Source organism: Penicillium cataractarum (assembly GCF_028827025.1).
Source record: "Penicillium cataractarum strain IBT 29864 chromosome Unknown utg000002l, whole genome shotgun sequence".
NCBI lineage: Eukaryota > Fungi > Ascomycota > Eurotiomycetes > Eurotiales > Aspergillaceae > Penicillium > Penicillium cataractarum.
In genome coordinates, this window is record NW_026622738.1 from 950,437 (window position 1) to 973,050 (window position 22,614).

Here is a 22,614-nt window from a genome sequence, read left to right on the forward strand (position 1 = left end):
TAGAAGTTGGAGAGTTAATGGATAAAGGTCAGCAAACTAGACAGCTAAGAGGTTTATATATAGGATATACGATTCCATGTGATGCTAAACAACATGACAAACAACATGACGTAGTGCGCTATTGCGCGGATGCGAACAAGTTTGTTTAATCTACAATGTACTCTTTCAACCTTGGATATGTTGACTGCCTAGGGAGGAGGTCAAAAATAAGAACAAGCTTGAATCGCGGATCGCTGGACCACCGAATCAGAGAAGATCCTGGAGTGTTCTTGTGGTATGACGTGCTGGCATCCTGCCAGGATCCGAAAGCTGTCCATGTTGGGCATGACGTTGGAATGACTGTAGTGCCAAGCTGGAAACCTGATGCCAAGAATTGTTGGTCATCATTTAGAGTCACGTGTATGATGACTGAGGGACCTTGATGAGTCATGGTGATCTGTCCCGGTGTGGACTAGTGCAATCTCCTGCGGGAACGGCAAGCGGTCACAACCCGCAGTACGATCCCCGATTCAACCCAACGCCACCGCATCTCCAAAGCCCATTGTTTGCTGCCCAGATTCTACCTAACTCACACCATGTGTGTGCGAACTCTGCTTCTTACATTTTTGCGAAATGCGATTTAACTTGAATGTCGACCCTTCACTGCGTGCCTTCTTTGCAATCTTTGTGACCTCTGCTTATCACCTCTGCTTACCTCCTCCAATCAATCTTATCTAAACCGACCGCCGACTCGTCAATGCTCGCAACGGAAACCACCGATCCAGCCTCAAATTGGGACTTCTCCCAGGTGCTTGACCTTCTCAGGTCTCCCACCTATGAGAGCAGTCCTGATGTCGCTCATCATATCGATATTACCGTTGCTCCGGCCGGCAACGGACCGTCAAGTCAAGCTCCCTCATACGGTGCCAGCAGCCATCCCGATGAAGTCAAACCTCAACTGCTTTCTACGAAGCTTGGAGACTTTGGCTTAATTTGGGATCTTCTTAGCAAAGATGACACCTCTTCGAAGAATGATTCGGCGCCCGGAGACACACGGCAGCCTCCCCTCGACCGTCTCCCAGCCCTCACAATCCTCAAGCGACCTCTCCCGGATGAACCCGTCAAAGGAACGTCAACCCCTCCCAAATCTGTCCCAGTACTCAAGACCTCGAAGTCACCGGTGACCAAAGAGTCAACCCTCAATCGATCTCAGCCATCACCAGCATCCCTCGTTCAAGAGCCCGTTACGATTTTAAAGCGCGCTGCAGGCAGCTATCCTACCAAGAGCGATGTTGCAGCTACATCGCCTCCCAAAGCTTCATCGAGGGTTATCGGCAATACTACGAAGCCAACAGAAATACCCAAGGCCAATACCAAGCCCAAGCCTGCTGGAAAGGTTACCAAGGCTAGTGTCGATCCTGAACCAATACTCTCAGAAAGCAGCACGGGTGCAGAGTCCGACTCGAGTACCGTCGTGTTTGATCAACCCATCACCAAGAAGTCTGGAGTCCTAGCATTTGTTCCCGCCCAAGTGGGCGGTCGTGACGCGCGAGATAACCATGATGATACCCCACCATCATCATATGACGAGGCAGACTGGACCCTCAACTCGGATGCTGTTCAGAATATCATCACCACCTCTGCGGGGATTCGAGTTCTCCCCGCTGCTTACAAGACTGCGACGGAGCGCAGAATCGGGCTGATGACGAAGCTTCTCCGGGAGTTCCCCGAGTATGCTCAGCTTGTATTGCAAGTGGGGCGTTCGTCGACTTCAACCAAGAATAGTGTTGAACGCCGTCCTATCCATGTCTTTGTCGACATGTCTAATGTATGTCTCCGACCCACTTGTCCTAGTGTATGAACTTTCGAAGCTAATGTCTTTCGTCAGATCATGGTGGGTTTCCACGATTCGGTAAAAGTTTCGCGGAACATTCCTGTCTCAACCCGCATTCGCCGCCTACACATGTCCTTTGCCAACTTCTCTTTGATCATGGAGCGAGGTCGTCCAGCCGCCAAGAGAGTCTTGGTTGGCTCGGATCGACTTCCCTCCATCGCCGAAGCCGAACAACTCGGCTACGAAGCGAACATTTTAGACCGTGTGCACAAAGTTAAGCACACAACACCGCGGCCTTCCAAATTTCGAAAGGCCCCTGGGTCCGCAACTCACCCCACGTCCGGACCTGAAACGGTCGGCACAACTGGGGAGCGATGGGTTGAGCAAGGTGTGGACGAAATTCTGCACTTGAAAATGCTCGAAAGTATCGTGGACACGGATAAGCCGTCGACCATAGTACTGGCGACCGGCGACGCCGCAGTCGCCGAATACTCTGGTGGATTCATGCGTATGGTGGAACGCGCTCTTCAGCGCGGATGGAATGTGGAACTGGTCAGCTTCTCGCAGGTGACTAGTAATGCGTATCGAAAGAAAGAATTCCGTGCGAAATGGGGCCAGCAGTTCCAAATGATCGAGCTGGATTCCTATGTGGAGGAACTTTTTGATTAAATCAGATATTTCGGGTCGATTCTAGTCTTAAGCCAATATGCTTTTACCCTTATGGTATCATAGTATTTGACAGTCAAATCAAGGGTATCTTAGTATGATCCTATGTTTTTCGAATGTTTCGTTGGTGAATCTCCGTATAGTCCATACTCCGTAGTTGGGAGCCACGATTGTGAGGCTCAGAATTGAGTCAACTTCCGCCCGCCAAACGTCCAACGTCATTGGGCGGACGACTCCCTCCCGCAATTGCTGCCTCACACACCTCATCGACATAAAACCAGAGTCTAAATCCATCTGAACCTGACTATCTCTTGATATTTTCAAACTACTTTGTTCTCTATTCCAATACTCGGCCCAGAACTCGCCAACTGGAGAAATCCCCAAAGAAACTTAAGCTCTGAAGCTCCGGCGGGGTCTTGGCATCAAACTTCTATATTGGAGAACTTTCTCGACTCATTGAGACCGAATCAACATCCTGAGCGTCGAACTAGCGAAAACTATCAATCAACTAGCAGCTTCATTTTGACTCTCGGAAAAGCTCGCTTCAATCATGGCTCAAGTCACCGAGCAGGACTTTTTCGGCGGGGCGATCCGCGGGGTTGTGCCCCAGGGCTGGATTGATGGGAGGTCAGTATATATCCTGCTCTAATGTTCAACCCAGCCCTATATTCCCTTGGTTACACGTCTTGGGTATCTATCCATCACATACTCAAGAGTTGAACCCTTCCATCCATCCTCCTTAACCCGGCATCTCATTCCATATCACCCACCTCTACCAGCCCAAGAAAGAAAAAAAAAATCAAAAGACAACATGCTAACTCCATAATAGTGATCTCCGCGAAATCCCAGACCACCAAGAACTCTTCTTATCACCCAACACACTCTCAAACTACATCTTCGAAATCAACCAGCGCGTCTCCCAACAAGACGCCCTCGCCACCTTCACCACCTACAGCCACCAACACCCAACCCTGACCGCTGGCAGCGGCACGGCAGCCACCGCCTCAACCGAAACAGTCGACCAAGCCGCCGCACTACACCACCTTAACGACCTCTGCGACGAAGGCGACGCCATGCAAATCGTCGCCCCGCCCACGCGCGTGGAACCGAGCCGCCTCAGCGCATACGCGCCGCCGGGTTCATCAGTTAGCGCGTACAAGGGCGTTGTCCAGTTCTTGAGTACCTCCCGACGACGGGGTGGACGGATTCACGCTCCTACGAATGGGACTACCGAGTCCGTTACGGATGCGGCAGTTGCCGGGGCTGGACTTGATGGGGTGTCCGATGCGGCGCCGGTTTCTAAGGTGACGTGCCACTATTTGATGGTGCGGTTGGAGGCGCAGGAGACGGACTTGCTTGCGTTTTTCAATGTGCCTCATGAGGAGTTTGATAAGAATGGGGATGCGAGGGGTTTGTCGAGGGAGGAGGCTGTTGCGGAGGAGACTGTGAGTGCGTTGGTGGGTCAATTGGAGATTCGGGATTGGGGGTTGTTCGTTTAGAAGTGGTGTCTTGGAAGGTGGAAAGGAATAAGATGGGGTATATGATGGATGGTTATTGAGGGCATCTGGGAGATATGACTGAGGGAACTTTGGGAATATGAGGAGCGTGGACTCTAGCCTACAGAGGCGTTAGTTAAACCAACATTAGTTAGGATCTCTAGATAGTCAACAAAATAATATGAACAAGTCAAAGCAAATAGGTATCTCTAGACCGAAAGAGAACTATAAATCATCAATTCTGTATGTAACATAAGAACAAATTCGCTCAGCCCAGACATGCGCTAATTCAAAATGCAAGTATGCTGAGGGTAAAGAGTGTCTCTAACAAAATAAAATGAACAGTCATAGGAACATTCACATGATGGGCATCCAACATGTTCAAAAAACAAATTCATCAAGATTCTTTGTCACATCATCCAAGATCTTCCTCTGGCCGGGTGTTGCCGTACTCTTATTGGGCGACACATTGCGCGGCTTGGGCTTAGTCTGCTGCAAAGTGCCCCGGCAGGCACCGCAGCGAGAACGCTGCGTATCAATACTCTTTGAGTGACGGCAATACTCCTGACCGCAAGTCATACAGTTCCACACATACTTATAGTCGATCTGGTAGGAGTGCTTTGTCGTAACATGGATCTGTCCGCCGTAAACAGGGTGGTTCTTCATGACTTCTGCGCACTTCTTTCCCCAGCTCTTGAAGCTTGCACCGTGCGGGCTGTCGTGGACATTGGAAACCATGTAGTTGGCGAGATGGCAGTATTCGTGAGCAAGGGTATTGATGAGCCGGTATTCATCATCAATAATCTTCTCGGCCAGCTCAATCGTTGCATGGTGTAGGGTCTTGCTGAAGCCCCTTGCCTCCCCATTTGGTCCATGCGAAACCACTCGCTCTCCTCTCCAGTGAGCCCGCCCGGCAGTCCTGTTAAGAGTCTTTGACCAAGTGATTTTGACTCCGCCAGTGGGCTCTGCAAGCCGACTGACCTCTCCCCCGGATGCAGCTTGGTCCAGCGCATTGAGGAAGTTTTGCGCAAAATCGGCCTTTTTGTTGTTGAATGACTGCCGACGAGCTTTGGCTGCTCGGTTCTTCTCTGCTTCAGCCTTTTTCATGGCTGTCTTGCTAAGTGGCTTTGGTGTCGTGGGCATGCTCGTGTCCATCTTGGGAATGACCTCGATATCACTGCTGGAGCTAGATCCGCGGCTTCTATCCTCCTCGTCGTCGGAATCGTCAAAGTCTTGAAGGAGTTCAATCACAGTCCGGGTAGTAGATCTTTCCTTGCGGGGGGAATATTGATCATTCCAGTTGTTGGTGTCTTCTTGGTTCCAAAACGCATCAACGCTCTCGCGATGAGGAGTGGCAGGAATTCGAATTTTGCTCTTGGTTGGAGATCGCAAGCGGGTTTGTTTCGGGCTTGACAGGGGTGTTTCCAGCTTCTTGCTTGTTGGTCGCAGCGGTTTTGGCGAGCAGTCTAGCTCTATTATAGAGCTTCATTATTTGCTTCGTCAGCAATAGAACCCTCTAATCTACATATACGAAGACATCTTGTAACCCATACCGTGTAGACTTTGTTTCCATCTGAGAAGACAGTTCATTGTCGTCATTTAGATCGAGCGATTTGAGCTTTGAAAAGAGGTTGAGGTCCTCCTGAGACACGGGTTTAGGGCTATTTTCAGTTGATGAAGATAGCCTCAGTGTTTCGGGGATTTTGGGCTCCAGTCGAAAGGGTGCTTTCAGAGACGTATCTTTCAGAGGCTTCTTTTCGGTATCGGCATCCGGTCTTCTTCCTCTCATCAATCTCTTTCGGGTGGATTTTGGTGGTGGAGGCGGTGATACGGGCTTTTCATCCTCTGTCTCGGAATTTGATGTCTCATGGAAGCTGAGGTCTTCATTGTCACTGACAATAAAGTCGTCTAGTGAGTTAAAGCTATTGTCCCCACAGTCTTCTTCTGTCTCTGATTCTGGGCTCTGTGACCTCTGGGGCCTCAAAGGCGTATTGTCTGCACGGCGTATTCTTGGAGTTCGTGCCATGTTTCGTCTTGTCGGAGACACCTGTGGAGGGGCTTCCCTTGATGCTGTGTATCTCTCTGGTGTGTTTTCCATGATATCGTTCTCCTTCTCAAAGTCGTCTGTTTCCAACTTGACCATGGGCCTCTGGCGTGGGGTCTGACCGATCGGGAGGAGGAGGGAGTTGACATTCGCAGCTTTCAGGGTTCGTGTTTTCTTTTGCTTCTGGGGTGAGGTGTTGCTGCTCTCAACAACAGGGCTGTCATCAGAAAATATGTCGAAGATGGCGCTTGATCCCCGACTGTGCCGCTGTGATGAAGTTCCGGAGAGTGTACTTCTGCTGCTCCCGTTGGAGGACCTAACATTGGTGCGCGGTTCGTCGGCGATAGATTTGTGAGCTGGGAGTCGCTCCGTTCGTTCTTTCAAGCTTTTCTTCCGCTGTCCCGCGGTAGTCAGCGGATTCGTCGTGTTGAGTCGTGCCATCGTGGTCGGGCTGCGGGGATGGCTGCGGCTCCGGTGTTGATTGGGCTGGGTTCGCAACCTCTGGATAGGAAAGGACTTCGATCAAGCCAAAGGGAACACAAGGTGTCTCTCCGGTAGATATGAGTTGTCTTTGTGTCGTGTTGCTTTGGACTAGGTGTCAATGTGGTTCAATAGCAGAGTTTCTTCAACAAGTTGAGCTATCAACGGCGGGCGGTTGACCCGGTAACCACGTCTTAGGTAAACTGCTCCTCTTCCAACACTGCTTCAACATCAGTATTTTGGAGCGCAGTACAGTATGTATATCTCATTTATAAATGATGAGACACGGTTTGGATTTTTTTGCCGGGTTGAAGGACAATGGAACCAGTCCAAAAACTACACCAGGTTATGTTGTCAAGCAACTGCTTCTCAACGAGCTACCTTCCTGTAAGCAGTGGGTGATTGATTGTGCAACTCAGTCCATCTTTTTAAGACGTAGGGATATTTTCTGGGTCATGAGAAACATTACAACAAGTTAACAGTATACTTTGATACTGTTTTCTATCTAAATGAGCTTTGCAGAGAGTTGTGTTGTAAAATGCCTCGGGGCGTTGACGGAGACAAAATATATATAGAGTCTCGGCTCACACTCTGCCCCATGGACATTGACGCCAGTCTAACAATAATCTCTCAGTACCTTGAATCACCGGAGTAGTAAACAAAATCATTTCAAATGATCCAAACAGAATACTAGAAAATATCCACTAAAGACGATGGTGATCCTTCAAAATGCGGTGATACAGCTATATATTTGACCGTTCATAACAGTACTACCGGAGTGCGATCATTGTATACAATTGTAGAGGACTTAAATGACATGATGATGTAATTAATTCATAAAACCAATGTTCAAGGCAGATTAGGGCCTGCAGCAACGGCCTGCAGACACCTGGGCATGACTCAGGTACAGGGTCCTCGTTTGGAGACTGATCTGAAACTCACAGACTGCAAGAAGCGCTGCTCGACGCGAGGTTCCATTGACCTACAGGAACAGGAGAGGCAGTTTTGCCATCAACAACTTGTTTACCAAAACGAGTACATCCGAGCAGAGTGCCATGCACTGCGGTGGAATGGATTACCGTTTCCGAAATATGCGATCTCATTAATAGTTTCCGAGCAGTTAAGGAGCATTGACCGCAAGATCTGCTCTCTGTATTCGGTTTGCCATGGACTGCAAGTAACCGGCAGTCGATCACTTCATTCTTTTGCCATGCCTCTGCGGAGATCAACATCCCCTTGCCTGCCAGCGCTCCCATCGCGCAGTAGGGATAAGCATCAAGCCACCCAGCGGTGGCTGGGTCCAAGTAAGCATCGAGGGGAGGTGAGCCAGCTGGAGACCAGGCGAATAGTAGTTATTGGTATTCGATTACTCTCTCTGAGGTAGAGTATCTACGGATGAGTATGTTGCTCAACAGCTGTGAACGTAGATCCGTATCAGATTACGCTACGGGCGGCCACGTTGAAATATGCTCGAGCAAATGTTACGTGCATGACGACTCGTTGACGAATCTCATATTGATTGTCTGTGCAGAGCATGGGTGTAAATCCAACTTGTTGATTAGTCTCTTCCTTGTTCGACTATGATCTTGATGGTGATGAGTATAGCTAGTTATTAGCAATGCTACTATGTAAATCGTGGAGGGACGGGATAGAGGGATCTTCATCAATCCCCTTTCCAGAACACAGCCTCACTGATGACTAAACTCGAATGTGACGAGGACGATCAACGTATGATTATGTGTGTAATTTTAGGATACTAGCGTGCCATTTCACATTTGAGGGCGTTCGATGTAACTACTACTACTTGCAAATGTCATTTACCTACACTTCTCCATACTAAGTATCCCGGATGCTCGGTGGAAAGTCAACTTCCCCTGAACAGGGGGTTGTGCATAACCTTCCCGGAGACATCCGCGGTACAGATACACATCTTGGGGCGCCAATGACGGTAGTGGAAAGACTGTAATCTTCCGTACTGTACGGGAATCTAATAAACACTTCAAGATCGCTGCCATGAAACCTAGCCTCCAGCCACATTTAAGCCCAAAAAGGCCAAGAAGGATCTCAGAACCTCCCGTACGGAGTTTCGGGTATTGAAAAGAAGCGGGTCAAATAATACAATAAACTTGCAACATTAGGGCAAGCCTATGCCGCGAGCGATCGCTGACTAGACCCTTCGAACGCCCCGGTCGAGACAGGTTATTTTTGGGAGGGTTTGGCGATCGGCCATGGGAAAGGAGGAACCCGGGGGGGGGGGGGGGGGGCTTGAAATGATGATGGAGACTTCTGGCTTGTACCGGGAGAATGGGGAAACAGGATAGAGGAAGTGTACTGTATGTGTACATATGTAAAACCGGGATTACAATGAATTAACTTTCCGAGGCAGCAATCGAGAACGAGCGGACTGGCGAACTCAAGATGAAAATTGGAGATCGGTCCCCATTTTCATGCAGTTGATGTATCGTTCCTGCGGCAGACTTGCATCAAGCAAGCAGCGAATCCTGTTAGGCAGGGATTACCAATGTATCCTGAAAAGGCTGGTTACAGACTGTACGGTCGCGCCCAACGCGCGACGTGTCTGAAAGATAGCAAGATGGCAGGCCAATCAATCCAAAGATTAAGATTGTTCACCTGTAATCGATTAGCAAGCAAGTTTTTGTTTTTGTTGAGGCTTCCACTACGGAATATAGTATGTACAAATATATTCAAGCCGCTCGTTTACTGCATTGTCTCGTCTTAAGCGAACATAAACTATAAATGTATATGCTATACATAGTCTTACTATCAATTCATTAGTTCTCTTCTAACTACCTTAAACCCAGGTATTTCGTATTTGTAGTAAGCGGCATAAAATCCATGCGACCAGAATCTCCAGTGCCCGCTTAATGCATGATATTCGCAGTCCCGTTGCGTATGCTGGCTGCCGACCGACTTTTGGCTGGACCATGGTGGCCCCAAGACCCAAGTCGAGGCTTGAAATCAGAAAATAAAAGCATCGGTGATCCACTTAGACTGGTGGGACGGGCTGAAAAGGCTGGGCCAACGGTGGAGATGGCCTGCGACGCCTTTCGGTTTTACGATACCGGTCGCTGTGTCTGCACAGTACTGGACGGACTACGGAGGAACAGTACTAGATTTGGTGGACTGACTGGACTCGTCATCTGAATCAAGTCCATGAAGATGGGAGGTCAGATTGAGTACTCGGTAGATGATAACTGAATCAAGCCTAATAATATAGTCTCTGGAAAAGAGAAGTGATTTATTTACGCGAAGTTTGTCATACATCAAATGGAATTTCCTTGTTTAAGAAGAATATCAACCTGCCAAATGAGATTTTCGAGGCAACTACCGATCAAGGAACAGAGATTGTGGCTTGGGAAAAAGCCTACAACAGCTGGTTTTTCATGGCCAGCGCTGGGTAAGCAGTGGAGAGTCGTGTGCGTGTGGACTCTTATTATAGGACCGCGCTGGACTCAGTTCGGGATAGCTCCAACGGTGGGCAAAAGGCAAAGCAGTACAATTTGAGACGATGTGCGGCGCTAGATGTACTCAATGTACCCTAAATGTATTGCGTGTAATTTTGTGGTGGCAAATTGAGTGTGTTAGCGTGGAAATCTGGTGTCTCTCCCTGTCTGAGTTGGGATGAACTCAGCAGAAGAAGAAAATTTCATGGGCGATCATCCTTCGAAGAATAGGCCAGTGCATCCCAGAAAAGTACCCAGAGGAAGATCGGACGGTGTTGAGCGGCCAATTCGCAATCGAAGACGTGCCATTGTTGGCTGGAGGGTGGTTCTGTCGCTTGAGAACCACGGATCGTATGCCAGATAGGCTGGAGTCTTTGTTTAATCCCCGATAGGGATAGGGATGATCTTTGTCGAACGTCGAATCTGGACTTTCTCTGCTTTTTCCCTCATCTTCGTCCTCACTCGCCACAGCAAAATACCGAACTGCGAGTCGCCCGTCGTCACATAGAAACGAGGAATGAAAAACGAGTACCCGCGCAACGCTTATCCCTGCATGCCGTAGTGGTAACGATAACAAGGCACGGCCAAATCAGAGCACGCCACAGGCCCTTCGTAGGTATCCCCGATGGAAATACCCGCTCCGACCACATAATTTGTTACCTGGAATACATGCTGGAAGGCGCTGGTGGGGCGGGTTTCAGGGGCCGTCGCAATTCCCTTGGAATCCAGTCTGAGCTGGACAGTCTCATTGGGTGCAATGAGGGAGTGGATAGTGAGCTTGACTGCTGTTTATTGGCCGATAACATTAGGATCTCGCTCGGTGGGTGGGGTGGGAAATCTGGATTTGTGTCTGGGCAGTATGCATGTCGTGGGTGTAAGGTACCAAGTACATAGGACAACAACGGCGTATTGGCAAGAGGACCAGGGGGGTTGGGTCAAGGCCCAAGGAGGAGGTAACATGGAGAATAGAAGGCTGAGAGGGAGAGATGTGGATAGACCTGTATGGTATCGGTACCTCACGTGCGGTATTAATCTCCGTCTGCCAGTAGATACGTATCGAATACCACCACGTACGCAGTGGCTCCCACACTCCACTCAAGTACCGGGTACCTGCCTCCTATTGCCAAGTGTACCGGTACTTCAATACCACGTACGGACCGTAAATTAGGTGGAAACCATTCCCCCCCGATTCCCAAAATAACAGCACAGCCAATATTTTCCCTCCTTCCTCACAATCTCGTCTCTCTCTCGTCCCTCCAACCTCGCCCCTTCCCCATTCCATTCGCTTTCTTCCTCCCCATCCATCTTCCTTTGCTAAGGTGACACTCTCGTTTCCTTGAGGAAGGTCCGGAGAAGGGAAGTCTTGAACAACACGCCGCGATTGCTTGTCGACTGGTTTATTCGCTTCGCTCTTTACACCTCCGATCGAGTTTGAGACTCGCGGATTCGGGATCTTCATCTTAGCTCGACGTCCCTTTTTGACCTACGCCCGTTACGAGGTTCAACGCCATTCGTTCCCTGTCGATGCTGCATTAATTTCGCTTCTCCCGACAAAAAAACAGCAACCGACTGCATCTTTGTCGTCTTCCATCAATTAACTTAATACTGTGAATGAGTCGCGGTTGAAGTAAGAGCCTCACTCCGGGTCCGCTCGCGTCTTCCCCCAAGTTCGATGCAAGGCGCAACAAAAGCGGACATCTCTTTCCCAACGAGCAGTCGACTGACTACCATCAATAGAGCTCGAACCAAGCGATCGATTGCGACTCCTCCGTCATGTCGGGCTACCAACAACAAGGAGGCCATTATGACGACGGCTACGGCCACCCAGCTGGCCAAGGTGACTCCTATTACCAGGATGAACATGCTGGTCAGGGTTACTACGACCACCAAGACTATGGTGATGGCTACTATGACCGAGGGTATGGAAATCCGTCTTTCACTCCGCGACGCCGATCAATCCGATCAAGAAATATTTGAATCAAAAAGCTGACAACGGAATTGCAGTGCCTCTGGCGCCTACGCACAGGAAGGTGGTCATCAGCAGCAGCAAGGATATGCTGAAGGAGGATACTACGAGTCTGGCGGCCATCAGGATGAATACTACGCCGACCAGTACTACGATGCCGGTCAGGCTGGCTATGGCCGTGGTCGACGTGGCCATGACTCCGAAGAGGACTCGGAGACCTTCAGTGATTTCACCATGAGATCGGAGACAGCTCGTGCTGCTGATATGGACTACTACGGTCGCGGGGACGAGCGATACAACAGCTACACCGATAGCCAGTACGGTCGTGGTGGCTACGGCTACCGCCCTCCATCATCGCAGATCTCATATGGCGGCAATCGGTCATCAGGTGCTTCTACTCCCGTTTACGGCATGGAATATGGAAACGCGTTGCCGGCTGGCCAGCGTTCGCGGGAACCCTACCCTGCCTGGACCTCGGATGCACAGATTCCGCTGTCCAAGGAGGAGCTGGAGGACATCTTCCTGGATCTTGTCAACAAGTTCGGTTTCCAGCGCGACAGCATGCGTAACATGTACGACCACATGATGACCCTTCTCGACTCTCGTGCGTCTCGCATGACCCCCAACCAGGCTCTGCTGTCCCTGCACGCTGACTACATCGGTGGGCACAACGCCAACTACCGCCGTTGGTACTTCGCAGCTCACCTGGACTTGGACGATGCGGTTGGCTTTGCGAACATGAAGCTGGGCAAGGCTGACCGTAAGACTCGCAAGGCCCGTAAGGCTGCCCAGAAGGCCGCAAAGCAGAACCCCGAGAACGAGGAGGAGACGCTTGAGGCTTTGGAGGGTGACAACAGTCTGGAGGCTGCTGAATACCGCTGGAAGTCTCGTATGAACCGGATGTCCCAGCATGATCGCGCCCGTCAGATTGCCCTGTATCTGCTCATTTGGGGTGAGGCTAACCAGGTTCGTTTCTTGCCTGAGTGTCTTTGCTTCATCTTCAAGTGTGCGGATGACTACTATTCGTCGCCGGAGTGCCAGGCCCGCGTCGAGCCCGTTGAGGAGTTCACTTACCTCAACGAGATCATCACCCCTCTCTACCAGTACTGCCGTGACCAGGGTTACGAGATTTACGAAGGCAAGTACGTCCGTCGTGAGCACGACCACAACAAGATCATTGGTTACGACGATATGAACCAGCTGTTCTGGTATCCCGAGGGTATCGAGCGCATCGGCTTCGAGGACAAGACCCGCCTGGTCGATATTCCCCCTGCTCAGCGTTGGCCTAAGCTGAAGGATGTCCTTTGGAAGAAGGCCTTCTTCAAGACCTACAAGGAGACTCGGTCATGGTTCCACTTGATCACCAACTTCAACCGTATCTGGGTCATTCACCTGTGTGCTTTCTGGTTCTTCACTGCCTACAACGCCCCGACTCTGTACACCGTCGATTACCAACAGCAATGGAATAACAAGCCGTCGACTGCCAAGTATCTGGCTGCCGTCGGTTTCGGTGGTGCGCTCGCTGCTTTCATTCAACTGTGTGCTACTATCTGCGAGTGGTTGTATGTCCCTCGTCGGTGGGCTGGTGCTCAGCACTTGCGGAAGCGATTCTTCTTCATTCTCGGCATGTTCATCCTCAACTTGGCTCCCGGTGTGGTTATCTTCGGCTTCTTGGATATGCTGCCTAGCGGCATCCAGAAGCCTGTTGGTCTTGCCCTCGGTATCGTCCATTTCGTCCTCGCCCTCTTCACCGCAACCTTCTTCGCTATCCAGCCCCTTGGTGCACTTTTCGGTAGTTACCTGAAGAAGAATGGTCGGCAGTATGTTGCTAGCCAGACCTTCACCGCCAGCTTCCCTCGTCTGCACGGCAATGACATGTGGATGTCTTACGGTCTCTGGGTTTGCGTTTTCGGCGCCAAGCTTGCTGAGTCTTACTTCTTCCTGACTTTGTCGTTCAAGGATCCCATCCGCATCCTGTCGCCCATGACCATCTACGAGTGCACTGGTGTCAAATATGTCGGCAACATTCTGTGCCACAAGCAGCCCCAGATCCTCTTGGGTCTGATGTTCTTCATGGACTTGACTCTGTTCTTCCTGGACAGCTATCTGTGGTACATTATTTGCAACACCATCTTCTCGGTGGCTCGCTCGTTCTACCTCGGTGTCTCTATCTGGTCCCCCTGGCGAAACATCTTCTCCCGTCTGCCCAAGCGTATCTACTCGAAGGTTTTGGCTACCACTGATATGGAGATCAAGTACAAGCCCAAGGTTCTCATCTCCCAGGTGTGGAACGCCATCATCATCTCGATGTACCGTGAGCATCTGTTGGCCATCGACCACGTCCAGAAGCTTCTCTACCATCAGGTGCCGTCCGAGCAAGAGGGCAAGCGTACTCTCCGTGCCCCCACCTTCTTCGTCTCCCAGGAAGACCAGTCTTTCAAGACCGAATTCTTCCCTGCCGGTAGCGAGGCTGAGCGTCGTATTTCCTTCTTCGCCCAGTCTCTGTCTACTCCTATGCCCGAGCCCCTGCCTGTGGACAACATGCCTACTTTCAGCGTTCTGATTCCTCACTACGGTGAGAAGATTCTCTTGTCTCTGCGTGAAATCATCCGTGAGGATGAGCCTTACTCCCGTGTTACCGTCTTGGAGTATCTCAAGCAGCTCCACCCCCATGAATGGGACTGCTTCGTCAAGGATACCAAGATTCTGGCTGACGAGACCTCTCAATTCAACGGCGAATACGGCGAGAAGGGCGAGAAGGATGCTGCTAAGAGCAAGATCGACGATCTGCCTTTCTACTGCATTGGTTTCAAGTCTGCCGCTCCCGAGTACACCCTTCGCACCCGTATCTGGGCTTCGCTCCGCTCCCAGACTCTGTACCGCACTGTCTCTGGTTTCATGAACTACAGTCGTGCCATTAAGCTTCTGTACCGTGTTGAGAACCCCGAGGTCGTTCAGATGTTCGGTGGTAACTCCGAGAAGCTTGAGCGCGAGCTTGAGCGCATGGCTCGCCGCAAGTTCCGTATTTGTGTTTCCATGCAGCGTTACGCCAAGTTCAACAAGGACGAGCGCGAGAACACTGAATTCCTCCTCCGTGCCTACCCTGACCTGCAAATCGCCTACCTTGATGAGGAGCCTCCTGTCAACGAGGGTGACGAACCCCGCCTGTACTCTGCGCTGATTGATGGCCACTGCGAACTGCTCGAGAACGGCATGCGTAAGCCTAAGTTCCGCATCCAGCTGTCCGGTAACCCGATTCTTGGTGACGGAAAGTCCGACAACCAGAACCACGCCATTATCTTCTACCGCGGTGAATACATCCAACTGATCGATGCCAACCAAGACAACTACCTGGAAGAGTGCTTGAAGATTCGTTCCGTCCTTGCCGAGTTCGAGGAGCTGACGACCGACAATGTTTCGCCCTACACCCCCGGGGTTCCCTCGCCTGAGACCAACCCTGTTGCTATTCTTGGTGCCCGTGAGTACATTTTCTCGGAGAGCATTGGTGTCCTCGGTGATGTCGCTGCTTCCAAGGAACAAACGTTCGGTACCCTGTTCGCCCGTACTCTCGCCCAGATCGGTGGTAAGCTTCATTATGGTCACCCTGATTTCCTGAACGCAACTTTTATGTGTACCCGTGGTGGTGTCTCCAAGGCTCAGAAGGGTCTCCATTTGAACGAGGATATTTACGCCGGTATGAACGCCCTCCTTCGTGGTGGTCGTATCAAGCACTGCGAGTACTACCAGTGTGGTAAGGGTCGTGACTTGGGTTTCGGCTCCATTCTGAACTTCACAACCAAAATTGGTACTGGTATGGGTGAGCAGATGCTCTCGCGTGAATACTACTACCTCGGTACTCAACTTCCTCTCGATCGCTTCTTGTCATTCTACTACGCTCACCCTGGTTTCCACATCAACAACATGTTCATTATGCTGTCGGTGCAGATGTTCATGATTGTTCTGATCAACCTTGGTGCCCTGCATCACGAGACCATCACTTGTCGTTACAACTCTGACCTGCCCATCACTGATCCTCTGGAGCCAACTTACTGCGCTGATCTTGCACCAATCATCAACTGGGTCAACCGTTGCGTTATCTCTATCTTCATTGTGTTCTTCATATCGTTTGTTCCCCTGGCTGTCCAGGAACTGACTGAGCGTGGTGTCTGGCGCATGGCTACCCGTCTGGCAAAGCACTTTGGTTCCTTCTCGTTCATGTTCGAAGTGTTCGTGTGTCAGATCTACGCACAGGCCGTCCACCAGAACTTGTCATTCGGTGGTGCCCGTTACATTGGTACTGGCCGTGGTTTCGCAACTGCCCGTATTCCCTTCGGTGTTTTGTACTCTCGTTTCGCCGGGCCTTCGATCTACGCTGGTGCTCGTCTCCTGCTGATGCTGCTCTTCGCCACCACCACTGTTTGGACTCCGGCTTTGATCTGGTTCTGGGTTTCCCTGCTTGCCCTCATCATCTCGCCCTTCCTGTTCAACCCTCACCAGTTCTCCTGGAACGACTTCTTCATCGACTACCGTGACTATCTCCGATGGCTCTCGCGTGGAAACTCTCGTTCTCACGCTTCGTCCTGGATCGGGTTCTGCCGTCTGTCTCGTACCCGTATTACTGGTTACAAGAAGAAGCTTCTTGGAGTTCCCTCTGAGAAGGGCTCTGGCGATATTCCTCGTGCGCGCATCACCAACATCTTCTTCAGCGAGATCATCGCCCCCCTGGTCGTGGTTGCAGTCACTTTCATCCCCTACCTGTACATCAACTCCCGCACCATGTTCAGTGACAACACCGCGTACGCCCCCGATGCCATTGCCCGCATCGCCATCGTTGCCTTTGCCCCTATTGGTATCAACGCTGGTGTCGCCGGTATGTTCTTCGGCATGGCCTGCTGTATGGGTCCCATTTTCAGCATGTGCTGCAAGAAGTTCGGTGCAGTCCTAGCCGCGATTGCCCATGCCATCGCTGTTATCGTCCTGATCGTCTTCTTTGAGGTTCTTTTTGTCCTTGAATCCTTCAACTGGGCCCGTACTGTATCTGGCATGATCGCCATGATGGCCCTTCAGCGCTTCATTTACAAGTTGATCATCTCTTTGGCCCTCACCCGTGAGTTCAAGAACGATCAGTCCAACATCGCCTGGTGGACCGGCAAGTGGTACAACATGGGTTGGCACTCGCTTTCCCAGCCTGGCCGTGAGTTCCTTTGCAAGATCACCGAGTTGGGCTACTTCGCCGCCGACTTTGTCCTTGGTCACATCATCCTCTTCTTCATGCTTCCGTTCCTTGCTGTCCCTTACGCCGATAAGTTCCACTCTGTCATCCTGTTTTGGCTGCGTCCCAGGTATGTATTACATTATCTCCTTTCACGTAGTGCAATAATACTAACATCATATCTACAGTCGCCAAATCCGTCCTCCTATCTACTCTCTGAAGCAGTCCAAGCTGCGCAAGAGACGTGTGATTCGTTTCGCCATTCTCTACTTCGTTATGCTGATCCTCTTCATTGTCCTTATCGCCGCACCGGTCATCGTGCGCAACATGGACCTCGACGTCAGCCTGCGCCGCACCCTCTACAACGCCATTGGTGTCAAGTCAGGCAACAGCATGTATCTCCTCCAGCCTCTTGACAAGGGTCTGAATGACACCCAGACCTACTATACCGGTAGTCATCTGCCCAAGGGTTTCTCCTCCCATGCTGCTGTTACGCCCACTGCTGGCAACGACAAATTCCAGCGCTTACTGTGAAGTGGTCAACTTGACCCTGTATGAGAATGGCCTGTACAAAGTTCACCTGTGTTTTTTTCCTTCACACTTTTTCTTTTTATTTTCTTGCGATTCGCTGCATTCTTTCGTGAAATCACCGGCGCACTTGTTGATCTTAATGGCTTGTGTGGAATGACACTTGTATCTCGACTGGTTTTGTCATCGCCCTGGGGGGTTTACCTTCGTTTACCGCTCTCATAGCTCGCTTTCTTATTCTCTTAAAACACTCACGGAATACAAACTGCATTGCTTCAACCTATTATAGAAACACTGCTCAGTCTCTTTGTTCACTGTAAACCTCTGCATCAATCGCATAAATAGAGTCATAAGTATCGTAACCTGAAGGTACTTCATTGTACGGGATCACGAGCATGTCACGTGATACTGGACGTTTCAGCTTGTCCGCGAGCCCCCGGGGGTGTGTCCATCAACCATCCCCTCAAATTAAGTCCATTCGGTTCTGTCTGAAGGCCTCTAGTTCTTGAAATCCTTTCTTTGATATTCTCGCGCCCCCGAGCGCCTTAAATTACTCCCAAGATGGACCTCCAGGAGACACAGCGTCTCCTGACCGAATACCTTCACGAACTCGCGCACCTCTTCCATCGTGTCCCCGGCTCGGCAATCTTCCTGCGATACGTTAAATCCAGCTATCAGGATGACCCAATTCGCTCTGCAGTCGAGCTCTTCCTGTTCCTCTTTGCTGTCCGCTATTTGCTTGCCCCTAAATACTCGACCAAGCCCGGTGTTGTGCCATTGACCGAGGATGAGATCGATGACCTTGTTGATGAGTGGATCCCCGAGCCGCTTGTGGCCCAGCCCACTGCTCTGGAGGAGATGGAGGTCGAAAAGCGGATGGTGATTGTTGGGTAAGCTCTTTCGCTGTCATCTCGAGGCATCGTGACTTCGGAGCCAGAATCCCCTCGGACATTGTGCTAACAGGCTATCGTGATCTTTACAGTCCTGTCGGTCCCAAGTCCAAGCTCGCAAACGGTCGTACTGTCAACAACCTCTGCTCCTTTAACTTTTACAACTTCAACACAAACGAGTCCCTCAAGGAGCAGGCCATCCAGACCCTGCGCAACTATGGCGTCGGTCCTTGCGGCCCCCGCGGCTTCTACGGTACCCAGGACGTGCACATGAAGACTGAGGCTGATATCGCTTCTTTCTTGGGCACTGCGGCCTGTATCATGTACTCACAAGCATTCTCTACTATTTCTAGCGTCATTCCTGCTTTCTCCAAGCGTGGTGACATTATTGTTGCGGATAAGGGTGTTAGCTTTGCTATTCGGAAGGGTATTCAGATCTCCCGCAGTATCGTTCGGTGGTACGAGCACAATGATATGGAAGACCTGGAGCGTGTTCTCGCCAAGGTTACCAAGGAGCAGGCCCGGAAGCCGCTGACTCGGCGATTCATCATCACCGAGGGACTTTTCGAGTCATATGGTGATATGGTCGACCTACCCAAGATCGTGAGTTAACGGTTACTCGCAATGCCGAATCTCTTTTATTTGCGCGTTGCTAATCTCGAGTGCAATCTAGATCGAGTTGAGACTCAAGTACAAGTTCCGTCTCATTCTCGACGAGACCTGGTCCTTCGGAGTTTTGGGCCGCACCGGACGTGGTATCACCGAGCACCAGAATGTCGATGCTGCCGAAGTTGACATGATTGTGGGATCATTGGCTGGTCCCCTTGTCGGAGGTGGAGGTTTCTGTGCAGGATCCGAGGAAATTGTTCACCACCAACGGATTTCAGCCGCGGCATACACCTTCTCCGCCGCGCTTCCTGCTTTGCTTTCGACCACCGCTAGTGCGACTATCAATCTTCTCCAAAATAGCCCCGAGACCGTTTCCCAGCTACGAGAGTTCACGAAGGCTATGCGGGCTCAGCTAGATCCTCGCAGTGATTGGGTCTACTGCACTAGCGCTCCAGAGAACCCAGTTCTTATTTTGGTTATCAAGCCGGAGGTTGTGACATCCAAGAGACTCACCTACGAGGATCAGCAGTACTTGCTCCAGGATGTTGTCGACGAGGTTAGTAACAACCCTTTGAGCTCTTTTGTGTTCGCGAGTCCGATCAGCAGCTGACATGTATGCCTATTTAACAGTGCCTTGCCAACGGAGTCCTTATCACCCGCCTTAAGACACTTGAAGACAACTTCCAGCCCAAGCAGGTCGTGCCAGCCGGTCTCAAGGTCTGCGTCACTATTGGCCTGACCAAGAAAGAGATCGAGAAAGCTGGCACCATCATCCGGCACGCTATCACGAAGGTGATGAGCAAGAAAAAGTGAACAGTCCCGTTCTGTGACGCCTTTCGTTCCATTCTCGAATGACCGCTCATGCCCCAACGACCTACGGCACCCTCCCTATGTACATCCGCTGGTGTTTCTTGGCGATCTCACTATACGCCCTAATGTCCTTTCTCGTCCTTCGTCTCCTGTATTGTTACAGCCGACCGTTGATATGCATCTCTTTCGCTATCCAACTTTGTACAGCGCTGCCCCCACCTTTTATTATCTTTCTGTATTCTCCGGGGACGGTCTCATACTTCATCGGTGCTTGGTTTCTAGATTGTTTAATATTACTATTTCCACCTTGGCTTCGGCTTATTGCTGGGCCAAAAATTGCATATTTGAATACTTTTCAAAATATCGCCTTTTTTCTGTATTGTTCCCTGTGATTGGAACGCGTTGATCTAATCTAGGGGCTTGATTTGCTACTATGCACAACAGCGAAGCCGCGCCAAGTGCAACTATTCTTTTCGCAAGCGGCGGAGACTGCGATGCGGAGAGTGGGCTTATGATCCAACTACGATATGAGATCCTTCTTATCCCTTCAGCCTACACAATAATGTGACACTGGGTTCCCTATAATGCTACAGTCGATGAAATCGAAGAATACAAGGTCCTAGCCCCTTCACTCTCGGCGCAACGAACCTGGAATGAGTTCAACATTCCACAAGCCTTGGTCACCCTAGGGACATTCTCCGCCGACAATGATTCGACCCTGGGTCATATTCCCAAACTGATCCGACTGAGCCATGCCGGTTCTCAGATGCTCTAAGTCTTCATGTCAAGGGGCTGCGGCCGCTCCAGACCTGGACCCGAATCCCATTCTCCATGTCACCCCACGCTGAATAGCTATGCCTGGATGCCCCTTTGTTTACTCGCTATGCAGCCAAGTCTACTGGTGAATTCTGGGCGTCTCAGCTCCAGGGTGAATATAATCTGCCTGATCTGCATGGGATGTTACTTTCCTCGTGTGCAGGGAGGATTTCGAGGTTGCTTCTGGTCTGATCGCGATCGACTCTACTAACCCTGGGTTCAGTATCGAGGCTCGGACGAACCCGACCGACGGATTCAACGGTGCGATGAAGCACCTTAATGAAGCCCTGCTGGCCCTGTTTTTTGCATGTGGTGTTTATGCTGAGGCCCATGGTATGACAGAGACCAGCCAATTCATATGTCATGGACCTGTGATGGCTAATATTTCCTCCGTAGGACCCCATCAATGCCTCGATGAGCTTGATGGCGCTTTTCAGGCCCAAGCTACTACTGAAGTAGTTGTCTGGGTCAACGAGGAGGGAGACACGATCCGCACCGAAACGAACCGCATTGCTGCCACGCCTGCTTTGCAAGAAACTGTCAGTAGATAAACCCAATATCCATGAGAAGACTCTAGTAGGTGTCTTGGATGGCCATTAATATAATGGTACAGGGCCGCACAACTGTTATTCAAACCTCCATACCGACAGCGCCCGATGCAACGCAAGATACCCAGGCTTCGCCACCAACAGCATCTCAAGAGCAACCATCACCAGCAGAGAACCCAACCCTCGCCGATAGACTGCAAAAGAAACCGCAGCCTCCTGCTGTCCAGCACCCCCAGCCGGTACAACACCCTCACCCAGACCACCATGAAGATCACCAACGCAAGCTCGGAATCTCCTACTCGCCATATAACGCGGATAGGAGCTGCAGATCCGAAGAACAAGTCAACAAGGACCTCGATAAATTAACGGAATACGCCTTTGTCCGCATATATGGTACCGATTGTGGTCAGACTACCACCGTTGCCAGAGCAGCACGGCAACACCACATGCAAGTCTTCGCGGGTGTCTACGACTTGGAAAACTTCCCCGAGAGTATCAAGGCATTCAATGATGCAGCCACTCTGCCTGGAGGAAAGAAAGATTGGTCCGTATTCCACACTATCGCCGTTGGCAATGAACTCGTCAATGGCGGTATGGCAGCACCTGCAGACGTGACAAAAGCCGTGAATGAAGCGCGAACCATGCTCCGCAAAGAGGGGTATCAAGGACCAGTTGTGACTGTCGACACTTTCTCCGTCCTCCTCAAACACCCGGAACTATGCATTGCATCGGACTATTGCGCGGCAAACTGCCACGCCTTCTTCGACGCAACACAGCACCCATTTAACGCAGGTCCATATGTCCTCGAGCAGGCCCACGCCGTCTCCGCCGCAGCTGGTGGGAAACGCACGATGATTACAGAGTCTGGCTGGCCACATGCTGGCCAGTCAAATGGTGCGGCTGTGCCGTCGCCTGAGAATCAGCGCGTTGCGATTGACAGCATTCGTCGCAGCTTTGCGCACCGCGAGGACGATCTTGTGCTCTTTACTGCCTATGATGACCTCTGGAAACAGGATAATCGGTATACATTCAGCGCCGAGCGTTTCTGGGGAATATATGAACGGTAGTTAGCATGATTAGCTAGGACCTTATGGTACATCCTAGACAACAGTAATGTAGATAGACTCTGTTTTCTTGAGATCAATGAATATGATGAGAGATTTGCTTTCGAATCAACGCTGATGCTATGGTGTAATCATAGAAGAACATGGAGACTATTATACAGGATATAGGAAATATTATACAGGAAGGGGAGGACCCTTTAAAGCACGG

The 22,614-nt window shown here is 50.8% G+C and overlaps 6 protein-coding genes across 6 annotated transcripts; 5 read left to right on the plus strand and 1 right to left on the minus strand.

Moving 5' to 3' along the window:
• Positions 1-736: 736 nt before the first annotated feature.
• N7496_002412 (NYN domain-containing protein) lies at positions 737-2,482 on the plus strand (the record flags this gene model as incomplete). The annotated part of the gene is made up of 2 exons (XM_056695343.1): positions 737-1,807; positions 1,868-2,482. The coding sequence occupies 2 exons, from the start codon at positions 737-739 to the stop codon at positions 2,480-2,482; spliced, it is 1,686 nt and encodes a 561-aa protein (XP_056557555.1).
• A 547-nt stretch (positions 2,483-3,029) lies between these two features.
• Positions 3,030-3,978, plus strand: mog1 (Ran GTPase-binding protein MOG1; the record flags this gene model as incomplete). The annotated part of the gene is made up of 2 exons (XM_056695344.1): positions 3,030-3,106; positions 3,309-3,978. The coding sequence occupies 2 exons, from the start codon at positions 3,030-3,032 to the stop codon at positions 3,976-3,978; spliced, it is 747 nt and encodes a 248-aa protein (XP_056557556.1).
• A 378-nt stretch (positions 3,979-4,356) lies between these two features.
• N7496_002414 (uncharacterized protein) lies at positions 4,357-6,460 on the minus strand (the record flags this gene model as incomplete). The annotated part of the gene is made up of 2 exons (XM_056695345.1): positions 4,357-5,458; positions 5,529-6,460. 2 exons carry the CDS (start codon positions 6,458-6,460, stop codon positions 4,357-4,359), a joined length of 2,034 nt encoding a protein of 677 aa, XP_056557557.1.
• Positions 6,461-11,736: 5,276 nt separating this feature from the next.
• Positions 11,737-17,675, plus strand: N7496_002415 (1,3-beta-glucan synthase; the record flags this gene model as incomplete). The annotated part of the gene is made up of 3 exons (XM_056695346.1): positions 11,737-11,882; positions 11,968-17,271; positions 17,330-17,675. The coding sequence occupies 3 exons, from the start codon at positions 11,737-11,739 to the stop codon at positions 17,673-17,675; spliced, it is 5,796 nt and encodes a 1,931-aa protein (XP_056557558.1).
• A 555-nt stretch (positions 17,676-18,230) lies between these two features.
• Positions 18,231-19,981, plus strand: lcbA (serine C-palmitoyltransferase subunit lcbA; the record flags this gene model as incomplete). Its single annotated transcript, XM_056695347.1, has 4 exons — positions 18,231-18,559; positions 18,652-19,162; positions 19,233-19,724; positions 19,799-19,981. 4 exons carry the CDS (start codon positions 18,231-18,233, stop codon positions 19,979-19,981), a joined length of 1,515 nt encoding a protein of 504 aa, XP_056557559.1.
• Positions 19,982-21,398: 1,417 nt separating this feature from the next.
• scw4 (putative cell wall glucanase (Scw4)) lies at positions 21,399-22,409 on the plus strand (the record flags this gene model as incomplete). The annotated part of the gene is made up of 1 exon (XM_056695348.1): positions 21,399-22,409. One exon carries the CDS (start codon positions 21,399-21,401, stop codon positions 22,407-22,409), a length of 1,011 nt encoding a protein of 336 aa, XP_056557560.1.
• Positions 22,410-22,614: the final 205 nt, after the last annotated feature.